This window comes from Candoia aspera, chromosome 4 (assembly GCF_035149785.1).
Source record: "Candoia aspera isolate rCanAsp1 chromosome 4, rCanAsp1.hap2, whole genome shotgun sequence".
Classification (NCBI taxonomy): domain Eukaryota; kingdom Metazoa; phylum Chordata; class Lepidosauria; order Squamata; family Boidae; genus Candoia; species Candoia aspera.
Window position 1 is genome coordinate 72,621,053 of NC_086156.1, and position 14,133 is coordinate 72,635,185.

Below are 14,133 nucleotides of genomic sequence, written 5' to 3' on the forward strand. Positions count from 1 at the left end.
CAGCTGCAAAAATCTCATCAACCATTAGATATGAGTTGGAGTTGTCTATTTCTCTTTGCCACCATTTAGTGGTTGTCCAGATCTTTCACCCCAGAAATGGTAGGCCTGCTGAACACAACGGGAAGATGTCAATGAAGTAAATAAGGAATTTGTTTCTAAAAAGATGAACAGTGAAGCAATCACGTTTGCAAATGACATCAAGGTAGTGAAAACCTGTATCTTGGAGTATCTCTCTGACTAATGTGTAACCAAACGATAAGTATGGGTCATTGTAAGCAAGTGTAAATGATATTTACTGTGGTATACAAGTTTCATTTTATACATGTTATTTGTAAACTGGTGGTAATTAAGTCTTCCTCATGCTTTGTTAGGATTTTAGAAATGTAATTCTGAACTCTGTACACTACTACAATGTGATTGATTTGAGTTCAAGAGTTTAATACTGGGGTTATACATAGTCCAGCAGGAATATTAAAAACAAGTTCATGCATGTTATAAGCAACAGTTTTTGAATACACATTATAAACAATGATACTTCTGGTCTTCTGGGGAAGAAATGGCGGACTGAAGACGGCTCTGCTAAAGGTGGAGCTGACGACTACAGTGGAAAGAAGAGCGGGTGAGTAGATCAGCTCTTTGTAATTCCTCTGCAGACAAGGAGAATGCCTGAGCTTGCCCACAAGTGCTCCAGACAGCTGCTCCTCACGAGGAAACCACAAGACAGCGCTCTCCAGCGAGTTTAGAGCTCTGGGAGACGAGGGAATCGCCATCTTGCTCAAACCACAGTTGGCGCCTTGATAAGGTATATAACCTGGATATAAGGTGATAAGTTGCTAAAATTGTTTATATAAAGGGGGAAGTCATTTCTTTATATATTTTCTTTTTCTTTACTATATTCTTATTTTTTCTTTCTTTTCTATTTTTTGCTTTTCTATTTTTCTTTTCTGCACCTTCTATTTTTTCTTTTTATTCTTTTCTTTTTTTCAGTTTGTATTAGTTTTTTTATCATTGTAATTATATTTTTTAGTAAAATTACTATTAAAAAATAAACAATGATATTTCTCCATGTTTTTATTCTAAAATAAAATCATCTAGTCTTCACTCTTTTCCAGTTATTCTTACAAGTGCACAGCTGATTTTTAAAGGCAGGATAATGCCCAGACATATTAATTTCATGTCAATACAGGGGATCCCCCAAGTATCTCTGCTTTTATATTAAAACAAAATAGAAGTAATTAATTCTCATCATGGCATACACTATAGGAAAATATCCAAGCAAACTTGGCCAAAGTTTCAGCTCAAAGAGTGAGCTTTTGAACATGGCATTTAATTTGCCACCTTCATCTTTATTGTGTTTCTGCTTTGATCTTCAAATAGGAAAAGAAAATAGAAAACTATAAACCCTGAAACATCCAATTCAAAATAAAATTCATTTTTACTTGCAAAAGTATAATAGTTTATCATCATAAACTATAAAAATAACCTGGTATGGATGCTGTACTCAGTTTCTTCCATATTAAGTCCTTTATCACAACCAAAGCACTGCTTTGCATCAGACTGATTTAAAATTAAATGGTAATTCCACATAGGAATGATGGAATGTTGTTTTTGCAATGGAAGAAAGCTTGCTTTCCCAGTAAATTGTAAAACTAAGCTTGCTTTTTCAGTAAATAGTTTTGTAAAACTAAGACATGTAGTGCAGAGGATGTGGGATGTGGTTGGGTGAACAGGAGACTGTATCCCTACCTTGACACGTGTAAAGGAAATAGGATGCTTAACCAATGCTGAAAATATGCTCAGAGCTAGTTCTAGCAAGCTTAGCAAGCTTTGCGGTCAAAAACGACCCTGACCTACTTGCTCCAAGGAAGCTAGCTGCCTCATAAGGGAAGAAGTAAATAAGGGACTGGGGGAGATAAAAAGTGGGGAATGGGAGATATAAACAGAGGCGGGACTTCATGTGATACTTTTAGGTGTTTCTGATAGGCTGTACACTCCTCAGTACCTATCCAATGGGGAACAGGAGGAGGGCTCTACTGGCTGGGATAGGGAATAAAACTGTGTGCTTTTTGTTAATGGGGTGTGCCTACTTTGCTGGCCACCCGTCCTTGCAAGAATGTATTAATAAAGTTTGCTTCTGCTGCTTCTCAAGACCTTGTCAAATTTATTCTGTGAGCTGCATTTCTCACAGTATGTAATGTACTGCTATATAATCCTACAATTCCCTTTTTCCATAACCAAGATTATTTTATAATGATTAGTAAAACACAAGCCCTATTCACTACAATGTTAATCAGTAGCTTTCTCCATTCAGTTTCTACCTCTTCTATTTTTTTTCCTGTTCAGAGCACTGGTGAATTGCTTCTTAATTGATCAGCTTCTGCTCCTATGAAGGAGAAGACTTTAATTACTGATCTCATTTTACTTCTTTTATAGGAAATTAATGATCAATTAGTACCTGACTAATTAATGAACTGTCCATCAATATCAACCCAACCATGCTGACTCAAGGGAATATGCAAGAAGGAAGTTTTTAATTAAAGACACCATTGGTATTAAAAAAAAATCAGTACTGATTTCCCAGTCCTAGACAGGATCACATTTTATTGTCAAAGCATTGCCACAAATGTAGCCTGAAAAAGACCAGAAGACTACTGAAGAAACACTGGGATGTGACCATTCTACAGTGAAATTATATGAGCTTTTGTAAAAACAGAGAATGAACAAATGCTGGATGGCAATTCTAGATTTGCTTAATGGAGGCAGGGGGGACACTTACTACATGCTCAGGAAGATTTCCATCTTTTTAGTTGTTCACATTTTGTGGGATGCAAGCCTGTCAGAATGCAAAGCAAAGTACTGCCAGAAAATATCAGAAAACCTTTTGCAAGGCTTAAGAAAAATCTCGAATGCTTTGTCATAAAAAGGACACTGTGCAGAGTTAGAATTTTTAACACAGTCCTGCCATGCCCAGCCTATTCCTACTTATTTATCTAGACAACGCAAAGATTTAGTTCTGGAATAAACTACCCCCTGGAAGCAACTACAGAGGGAATGAAAAACACCAAGGAGGACCTATGGTTTGAACCACCTACCCACTGCAGTTGGCCATGTATCGCACTTGCTCATATAGACTGTGTGACTCCCCCACATCCAGCAGCAGCAATTCTACCTTTGCTCCCATCATAGCTGAGTGATTATCTAATTCATTATGGATGAGATCTTCTGCACGCCTTCTATTTAATCTAGTTTAACACTTGCATACACCTACGGCAGAGAGTTTAATGGAATCCATTAAAGAGGTTTTGAAGCGGGAGAAGGAGAGTGTAGAAGGAAAACATGGATTGGAAAAATTTACAGTTGGAACTGACAAAACAGTGAAGGAGACAGTGGGGAGAGAGTCCTCTCAGCAGCTGTCTCTCTAACTAAATTCCTCTGTCGATTTTTGAACTTCAAGAAGCTCACATGCTTATATTCGATGCTTTAAAAAAAAAAAAAATCACATGTCAGGTCCCATCTTTTCAATGAATCCACAAGCTCTTCCCTCTCTTAAATGTTTGGGGAGGCTGAATTTTTAAGTTGTATTATTTCACTTCTGTTTTAGTTTATTTTTGTGAAATGAAGCTGGCTAACAATGTCCTGGTCGGATGGAAATCTTGAGCGTCAATTAAGTATAGTATATCATTACTATTAAGATTCATCCCATTTGTTTACCCCAGGAGCTCAAGACAGTGCACTCTCTCCTCCCATTTCCCCCCACAACAACCTGTGAAAGAACGACCGGCCCAAAGCCACACATTCAGCTTCCTTGGGTCTTCCCAGTCGTAGTCCACCTTACTCCACTCTGTCTCAATTAAGAAAATAAATACACAGAAACATAGGGAGAGGTAATCATAAATCTTTGCAATCTTATCTAGTCTGACTCTAAGTAATTGCCAAATTATGTGCCCAGAAGTAACAGTTAATATACAATGAGATACTGATCATGTAATTAAGGCCATAACATTTATCTTCAGAAGAAGGAATCTGCTGCATCTCTGTGTGAGTTACCGCTCTGGCCTGTCTCCTTTTGAATTATTTTGCTGTGTCTTTGCATTAGGAGGGTCTGAATGATCAGTTCATAGCTGATATACAGACAATGATATACTCAGGGTTTTGGTTAGGGATGCTTATTCTCTGGGATACTTCTTGCCATCAGAAAACAGTTCAAGAGGAATGATTTTCAGAATGAAATAGAATGGGGCTCTTCTACAACCTGGACGTTCTTGCTTTTTTACATTGGCAGTGTTAGATCCAAATTAAGGTATTTTTTGTTGTTTGTTTGTGCGTTAGTTTGAGTCAGTATTGACTCCTGGTGACTGGAGTAGTCCCTGCAATTTTCCAAAATAGCTTGCCACTGCCTTCTTCCTAGGGCTGAGAGAGAGTGACTGGCCCAAGGTTACCCAGCTGGTTTTGTGCCCAAGGTGGGACTAGAACTCACGGTCTCCCAATTCTAGCCTGGCACTTTAACCACCACCCCAAACTGGCTCACAAACTAAGCTAGCTAAATGTATTTTACACGGAAAGCAGTGGCAAGTCTGTCACACTGAATTAATTGGGAATCATGTTCAGTTCCAGCCTGGTGTATAGCATTTAATACTGAAGCATGGTAAAATTTATTTTATTTTATTTGTTTAATGAGGGCCTCAAGCTAGTGAAATACAGAAAACACAATACACTACATTCATCTGTTTGAAGGAAACAACTTTCCCACTGTGAGACTAGCTCTCTGGCAGCCTCCCAGAGTGTTTCTTGACAAAGCTTTCATTGCACAATCATCCTGTCTCTTTTATTACAACCCTCCTTTTTTTCATTCTTACCACAGATAGACTACCTCTATGCTTTTCGATTAACAGCACATTGAGCTGGAAAGACGCTAATTTTACAAGTGGGCCTTTTTGCGTAGGGAAGTGAGCCATTTCTCCAGATCCTTCCAGAAAATGCTTCACTGTCCATCTCTGGTATCCTTCTCTACAGTTGAATTCCCAGAATGCCAACTGTTAATTCCTATCACAACTCCAGGGGATCGCAGTGGTTAGAACCAGAAACTGAAATTCAGCAAAGCAAAAGAATCTGTGTGACCAATGCTTTTTCTTCTATTTATTCCTGCTCAAGGAAGGCAGAGCCAAACCCATTCCAGGGAACAAAAATTCTCCAAAACCATCCTGTACTTGGGGGCAGGAGGCATAGCAATCCCACACAGCTGTCTAACAAAACTATTATCTTGGAACAGCTTCCACAGAAGAAGATACTATACTATATAAAGAACATTGAGTTCCCAGAACAGGGTAGAAATAATATTTTGCAAACATTTTAAATCTGGGAAGTAATCGAAATAGGAAATATTTATTTAATTATTGGATTTTTATCACCGCCCATCTCTCCTCCACCCAGGAGAAAAATATGTCTTTTGAGAAGAAAAATGGCCAGATATTAATTTCTGAAATGTGTGGATTTGAGTGAGAATTTCTCCCATCCACTTAACTTTTTCTGAGAGCCAATTTGGTGTAGTGGTCAAGGTGCTGGGCTAGAAGCCAGGAGACCGTGAGTTCTAGGCCTCCCTTAGGCATGAAAGCCTGCTGGGTGACTCCAGGCCAGTTGCTCTCTCTCAGCCCAGCCCACCTTGCAGGGTTGTTGTTGTGGGGAAATTAGGAGGCAGAACTATTAGGTACGTTTGCCGCCTTGAGTTATGTATTTGAAAAAAAGTGGGATAAAATAATAATTTTCATTTACCTGGAATATCTAACAAGCTGCACTAAAAACAGACCATTCACATCCCTTTACTCTTTACAAAGGGTCAGGCATATCTTTTCTGCAGATCCTGACAGCCATAGGCATCCATAAAAGGCTACATGCATCATAATGATGACATGTGCATCATCACATCAACAGGCAAATGATACTTGTTCATGATGCAAGAACATAAGTCACAACTGTTGCATCATGACAACATGATGCAGGTATCTCCATACAGCACAGCCCCCAACAGACTCCCATGATGACAGCCTTCTAATACCTGGCCCTTTTCTTACTGCCACTCCTATTTTCACCCAGCCAGCCAGCATACCGAGTTTAGGAAAGCCTGCCGCAGAATGTGTGGGTTCATACATTGTGCTATGCCATGTCTGGCTAAACATAGTTTCTTGAAAAAGTTACAGTTGGCTAAGAGTCATTTGGATTTTGGTGGGGTGGAAATGGAACAAAGAAACAAATACACACATTTCTCAAAGCAAAACCAAATACTTGAAAAATTGACAAAGGGCAGATCTCTTCAATCTGCTCTTCGACCTCTGAGTTTGTTTGCTCTCCACTGATATGGGATAATTGAAATGTCTTTATAGTGTTTTATATTGTAGAAATGAGAAGATGGAGAAGTATGTTTCTATATGTTCTAGATTTAATAATATATTAAAGGACTGAGCTAGTGTATATTGATATTATATGGATCTTTTGTTTTTTTTTCTCCCCCTCCCCCATTCTTAAGCTTTAATCCATCTCAATTGCTATGATATATAGTTTTGTTGTATTAACACTGTTGCATTATTTTTATTTTTGTTTGTTAACTTTCACCAAACCAACCAATTCTAGCTCAGTACGATGTGAAAACCCCGGTACTGTCTATATCTTGCAAAGCACATCACATTCTACAATTTCTTGGGCCCTTTTCCCCCTGGAAAACAGAAACCATAGAGTCTTTTCCTACTAAGAGCGTGTGTTAGTGGGAAAACGTGTAATGATGTCACATGCATCATGACATCATTGCACAAATGACATGAATTAGATAACATGTCAGTTGTGACTGATGGAAATTACATAATTTGCATGATTTGCACAAGGATCTCATGATTCATATAAAGATACTTGTCCCCCTTTAGACATCCATAAGGTTTGCTGGGTTGGGAAAAATATCTGCAGTGCCTTGCTAATCAGATCCATAGATTTGGGTCCAGTATTTTCAGCCAGAGATCAGTGTCTTGTCAATATCTTGGGTGGTATATCCCATTGGACAGTAACCTAAGGAATGGGTGAGCACACCTACCTGCTTGCCCAAGACACATCTCTGACCATGGTGCAACTGGTCATCTCCTTCTTTCCCCAAAGGGGAGCACACCTTCTTGCTGTGATGGGACCCTGTCAGCTTAGTCCAGGAAATATTAGTGGCATTTCAGAAGGATCAGCGGTATAAGACTATACAAATTCTTGGCTGCAGACAAAATAAGGCCAGCATCAGCATATAATCAAGGGGAACACAGGCATTATTGGGGTACCCTAGTGTCAGTATCATCTTGCAAGTGAGAAAGGGTCTGAAAAAGTTTTCCCCTGTGATCTTCAGCTAATGGGCTACAACCTTCATGGGGATCACAATCTTATCTAGGTTCCCACCTTTCTGAATCCAAAATCAGCAGAGCTATAATTTTCACTGGTTGAGTTTGTATGACACAGTTAGTTGCAATTTACCAACCTCGTTTTTTCTCAGTGAACCCAATGCGAGTTCACCCAAAACACTAAGCACTTGGGCTGGGTATGCATGCAAGGCTAAAATGTGGTCGGCTAGTTTGGGGGCTGAGAAAGGAACGGAAAGCAGAGAACAGCAGGACATGAATGGGTGAAAGATGAACTGACATCAGGAAGTAGATGACAGATCTATTCAGACTAGCTTTCCCTAACATGCTGCTCTCCAGACATGAGGCGCAGTACAATTAGCTAGGTAAGTTGTAGTCCAACAACCCTAGGAAAGGCACTGGGTTGTGGAAAGCAGAGATAGAGCAAAGGTACTATGTGTGATTTTGCATTGAAAAAAAAAAGTTCCCATGACTCTCCCATGAGGTGGGAGTCAAAAGTGGGAGAGGAATCTAGAAAGACTTAAGACCACCCCACAACATATCATTGCTCTGCTGCAAATGTTCTGTGATTTCTATCTGTTTTTTCTTTCTATAATCCAGAAATTGGATTTGCACATGTTAAATTAAAATGTGTTTGGCTAGCTTTTGGTTCAATGTGTTGTGCAAACCCAGAGAGTTGGGCTAATTCAGTAAACTGTGGTTCAGCTAACTTTGGGTTAGTGCACTTGCAAACCCAACCATCAACCATCAACCATCAAGATGGCGGTTTTGATATTAAGCATTATTCAATCTTATTTCTCCATGAATGCTAAGTCAGAAACTGCAACTGTGCAGTTCGTAATGCTCCTGTACTTTAAGGCTGATTGGCTCTGTTTATAAATTCTGAGCAAGATTTTGTTCACTTAATATGCTCCCACATAAATGATGACCTTGTAATACCTGCTTGTTAAATCTTGGAATCCAGCTATCCAGCAACTCAGATTTAAAGAGTTTTTAAAGAGGAATATGGAGGGCAGAGGTTGAAAGTCTACAAGTTCTTCTATGGTTTAGCAGTTTCAGCCTTTCGTAATTTCTTTTTATCTATCATGCAGACAAATTGAGAACTAGCTGTGAAGCAGTTTGCTTTTATATAGTACTCAGTTTGTAAAGCTTATCTTAAATTACCAACAGTACTGCTTCAGGAAACATTGGCAAAGATGAAATTGGCTAATAAAAATAGGGAAAGTGGAAGTAATCCTCAGCTACTGATAGGTCCTGTTTAACAGCTGACATAGTTGCAGTTTTAAATACTGGCTTCCTTAGATACTGTTCTGATGTCTCTCCATGATTTCCATCATTTTGAATTCCTCAGACTGGATCCTAGAGCAATGTCTATCATCTACCCCAAAAGTTGAACCACCCACCCACCCTATAATCCAGACTAGTCACTTTATTTTGGGGTGATGAGGTTAGCTGCATTGCACCACCACCTCTGTCCTGAGTTCACACAACATATTAGAGTAGACTAAAACAGGTTGGGAAGTTTGTCCTTCAGCAGGTTACAGGAATATAGCCATCACCTTCAGTTTATTGGAGGAGGCACAGCTTGTTACGGGAATATAGCAATTGTGGTTGGTTGGTTGGTTGGTTTACCTTACCAAATGTATACCCGGCCACAGTCTAAACAGATGCTTGACAGCTTACAACAAGGAATAAAGCACAGAATATCTAATGATATGGAAACAAAATACTGAAAAACCCACTGACAACTATTAGGTGGGCTCATGTTCCAAATGCCCTCTGAAAGAGTTCCATCTTCATCTTCTTCTGCAAGGTGGAAAAAGTTGGGAGGTCATTCCTGAGGGCTGTCCCTACCATGGAAAAGCAATGCTTCCAGGTTTCATCCTGCTTGACCTCCCCAAACTGGGGGACAGTCAGCTGCTTTTCCTGGCACATTCAAATCAGTTAAGCCAGCTCCAGTGGAGCATGCAGTCTTGCAAGTAACTTTTTGTTATCATGGGTTTAGAATTTGCATGTGAATTCTGCCACTGTGTGCTTTTTAAACCATGATTGATTGTCAGTGGTCTCAATCACGGTTCAGGGACCATTAATGGGCCATGCAGATAGAGATGGCATGGACTTACAATGCTTATTTATTATGGTTCATTAGTAGTTTCTGAACAAGAGACTGAGATCACTCTAATAAACTACGGAGATACACATACATACACACAGGCATCTGCAATCAGCCATGACATCAAAATGACAAAATGTGAGTTGTGAGATCATGACACAAACTTTGGCCTTTGTACTTGCATTGCATAGAAATACAAGTAAGGGGCAGGAATTGTGTCACAATGTTGCAGTATATGTTTTGTCACTTCCCCCTGCATGATCTTCCACACACCTATACACCATTATTCTCAGGAGATTACCAAGATTTTGGTGGTTTTGCCAAATTTCTTATGGCGTTTCAAGCAAGAACACCAAATACCATGAGATATGGCCATTTATTCTTTAATTAATTTTTATTTAATTTGAGGTCCTACGGATGCCATATGGGGAATGCATGTGCCACAAAGCCCAAAGTCCTGTTGCCAGCCCTTGGCTCTTGTAGTAGTAGTTCTCAGTAGTTTTTGCTGACAATACAGTGGTCCGCATAAAGGAAAACCATTGGTTTATAGTATCCTGTGCCATGTAAATCCAGACAGTAGTACTTTATTAAATAAGTTATGGTTTAATAAACCATAGCTTAGCAAGGTATATGCACTCAGCCATTATTGCTACTGATTCCATAGACAAGATAAGCAGAGGAACTACAGCTGACTGGTTGGGGTGAAGACATCCTTTGCTTGCTGGACAAGGGGATCTTGTCCAAACATTCCCTTCCCATGGACAGATCTAACCCAGGATGCTGGTAGAGGCTGCTCTGGACCACAAGGGGCAGGAGAGGGAAGGGCAGCTGAGGCCTTTTACTTCTTGTCCTGGACAAATGCTTCAGTTGTCTAAGAAAAGCTGGCCAACCCACTACACCACTGAATAACAGTATCCAATTAAAAAGTTGGAAGTAGTCCTTGCCACCCAACCATGATGTGTGTATACCATCTGGCTTCACAGAACAGCTTGTAGTCTGCTCTCTCCACCCACATCCACCTGTGCTTTGGTGGTAGGAACCTTATTACAAAGCTGTGAGAAGAAAAAGAAAACCAGCTCATGAAATGGTGTAGGGGAGAAGCTTCTCCGGTTCACTTACAGGGCTTTCTCCTCTTTCGCCACCTCCTCTGCTGCCACCAGTCTCTTTTCTCACTCTTGTGTCCAGCTGATACTTCTGGATCTCTCCCCCAGAGTTGTGTTTCACCAGCCTGGCGGGGTACGTGATTTCTGAAATACCCCATCTTTTGCGCCAGCTGGCATTTGGGATCCACCTCCTCAAATCACCAGGTTGTGGATCTGCCTTGACAAAACCTCCAAGGGAGAAGAAAAACAGAACAAAACCAACAGTTGGTCTCCATGGTGCAATCAAAGCAAGGAGAAGAGAGTAGATGGAGGTTCAACAAAGGGGTTCAGTCTACTTGGAAGTGGAAGTCCTTATGCATAAATCCTGGTGTGAAGGGGAAGCAGGGTCTCGTTCTGATGTCAGTGGAGAAGGAGAGAATCTGAATATGCTCGGATACGCTGTTCTGGATTGCAGGCTGAACCCCAGAAGATATCTGAGGGCTAAATTCCAATGCATTCTCAGCCGAGCTGAGCCAAGCCGAGCCTCAGTGTATACTAAAACAAGTCAATGCATGGCAGGGAGACTTGCACATAGCAAGTATAAAGAAAAGCCAACCGCATAGAGGACACCTGTCTCAATGCCCTTTCACACAACCTTAGGCCCGATTCACTTTCTTCTGGGCATGCTCACTACCTTACATTCTAAAAATGACAGGTGCTGAGGTTTAAGCTTTCCTGGAATCCACATCTCCTACCTTTCAAACCTGGATATGCACCAAGCCACTGGACAATGAAGGGAATGCACTCTGCATGTACTCAAGGACTGTCTCTCCTTTTGTTTGTTATGACCACATGTATTTTTGAACTGGCCCCAGCATACAAAATACCTTAGGCTGAACCCTGGCTTCCTCTATTCCCAAGCATTTCAGTCTTCACTTTCCCAGCTTCTTTCATCCAATTCATTCAATTTTATCAAGGAACCTGAAGTCACAGCTCTCACCCCTATAAGCTTGAACAGCAAATGTCAGAGGATCCCTTCCCCCGCCCTGCCTTTCCCAGGTAAACCTGACAAGAGATTTCAGCCACCCTCCCCAGCTGTTGCTCAACCATCTCCACCTCAGGACTGAAAGGAACTGCAGAAAATGTGTCGATGCAGCAGAAAAGACTGCAGTCCCAGCGCTGATGGAGTATAGAAATGTGTCTACGAGGAAGGGATGGATTTTAAATGAGGCAGATGTTTACAAAAAGCAAATTGCAACAACCCCCCCCCCCCGTGCCCCATTCCAAAAGGTGAGTGGAAAAACCACTGTGGGGTGGGGTGGGGTGGGGTGGGGTGGGGTGGGGGAGAGAAAGAAGTCAATATTGGAATACCGTATGGGGCTCACTGTCACTTTGAGATGTGTATGCAATGTAACACCCACTGCTTGGTTGAAACTCCTGTGCCTGGACCCAGGCTACCCACCCCATATGGTGCTCACTACTCCAATGTGATGCAAAAAGAAAAGCAGGGGGGAAGAGGGGGAAAGTTGGGAGGCCCAAAGCAAAGAGAGTTTCCCCTCACCTGAATGACAAAGCAGCAGGCAGCAGAAAGCTGTCAACACCCAGTTCTGGAGCGAGCAGCTCATAATGCCTTCATAATCAGAGTCAGAGTTGGCACCAGCTGGTCTGGCGTGCGAGGAAGGCAGGTTTTGGTGCCCTTTCTTCGTTTTCTTTGGCTTTGCATTGAAAGTCTGGGATCCTCGCTGGTCCTTGCCTTGCCTCTCCTGGCTTCTCCTCTTTGCTCTCCCTCCTGGATTATTGCTGAGAAGGAGAAGGGTGGAAGAAGAGGAGTGGAGGAAAAGCGGCTCAGAGCAGGCGATGGGAGCCTTTGACAGAGGCAAATCAGAACCAAAGAGTTGGAAACAGGCAGGAGAGAAACAGAAATTTCTTTCTCCTGGTTATGCAGTGATGGATAACAGAGCCTAACATGAAGTGAGGGAGAGCTGTGGAGAATTGGGGTGGGGGAAGCAAGGGAGAAATGGGACACGTGAGCTACAAAGGTCCCTCCTCCTGCCTTTTTAGCATGGAAGAGCCGTCTCTGGTGCTTGCTCGCTCTCCAGCTCCACACAGACTTTTTGCATGGACAAGCATGAGGGAAGGCGGCAAAACCCGCAAAAGGAGAAACGGCTCATACATATATCTCAGCCTTCTCCATGCACATACAGATAAATCAGGCCCTTATGCTGGAATCAGCCAAGTCAGACTAAAACGTACTGGTAAATCATGGATAGAAACATTGGTCATATAATAAGGAGCCACCACCTTTGGAGATTGGCCAGATTCTCAGTTTTACTGAAGCTTTGAATTTAATGCTAGAGATTTCATCTCCCAAAAGGTGCAGAATGCCTCCCACTATTACCAGATAGCCCATAGGTTATGCTTAAATCCATCCCCTTTACTCAGCCCAGGAGATCAAGCCTGACCCATTTAGAAGAAATTAAGTCCTCTTTACCAAGTCATTCCAAGCCAGCCAGCAGTGTGCAATCTTGTGTATCTATCACTCCTATATAGAGAGCAATGCTAAAGCAAATTGCTCGGCATATGTGGCGCACCATGGATGGGGGTGCATAAGGCACGGCGCCATTTACTTTCATTGACCTGCTTGAGTCACCAGCAACTGCAAGTAGTCCTCGGCTTACGTGCATTAATTCAGTGACCAAAGTTGTGGCGGTGCTGAAAAAATGGACGTGCAACTGGTCCTCAAAGTTCTGGCTGTCGCAGCATCCCTACAATCACGTGATCATGATCAGGGTGCTTGTGTGCCTTGCTCGTGATGACGACGTAGCAGGGAGCTGCAGTCACGATTGCCATTTGCAGCCTTACCTGCCAGCTTCCCACAAGCAAACTCAATGCAAGTGGCTCCGGTAAGTTGCTCCCACTTTTCCTCCTGCCCGCAGCGCTCCCACCCACCCACCCACAGCCAGCCTCCACCAGCCCTCCCAGGCCCTTCCCCAGCCTCCCCCACTGCCCATGGCACCCCTGCATTCCTTACCTGTAGCTCCCACCTCTTCCTGCTTAACAATCCACGCATCTTGCAGTTATGACAGCAACCAGGACTGCTGGGATTGCCATCACTAAATGATGCAGTCACGTGGCGTCACGCTTTACAACCGCATAGCTTAGCGACAATCCCAGTTCCAACTGCCATCATAACCAGAGGATTACCTTTATTTGCTGTCTCTGAAAGGTAACTTTTCTGGAGGGCACCTGCTTTTGGTTTCCCTGGTCAAGATTTTGGAAGTTGGGAATGTGATGTGCTTTGCAGGGATGGGGGGAAATTATAGCACATACTGCAAAATGGTGTTAGGTACTTTCTGATACAATTCAGTATTTATAAAACCAGTTTTAGTAAGTGTGGTAGTGGACTGATATAGGCAAATAAACTGAGGCCATGTTTCTGGTCTGTCCTTCAACCTTTTGATAGTGCCCAAGCTCTAAAATAACTAGTTCAATTTGTTTTTTCTTGTAAGTACCCCTCATCTTTCAGTTACACGAGAGATCTCTTACTAAGGAAAAAGGA

General features: G+C 41.9%; 1 protein-coding gene across 3 annotated transcripts in view; it reads right to left on the bottom strand.

Annotated features, from left to right (window-relative positions):
* ADAM11 (ADAM metallopeptidase domain 11) overlaps window positions 1–12,625 on the bottom strand; it is an 85,348-nt gene extending 72,723 nt beyond the window's left edge. For 2 of the 3 annotated variants that reach the window (XM_063300519.1, XM_063300518.1), the window contains exons 1-2: window positions 12,136–12,624; window positions 10,612–10,823 (exon numbers count right to left, since the gene is read on the bottom strand). In XM_063300519.1, the coding sequence (XP_063156589.1) occupies window positions 10,612–10,823; window positions 12,136–12,199 (276 nt within the window). In that variant the 5' untranslated portion in view covers window positions 12,200–12,624. Of the gene's footprint in view, window positions 1–10,611; window positions 10,824–12,135 lie in introns of all 3 variants that reach the window. The other variant, XM_063300517.1, reaches the window with a different exon arrangement.
* Window positions 12,626–14,133: the final 1,508 nt, after the last annotated feature.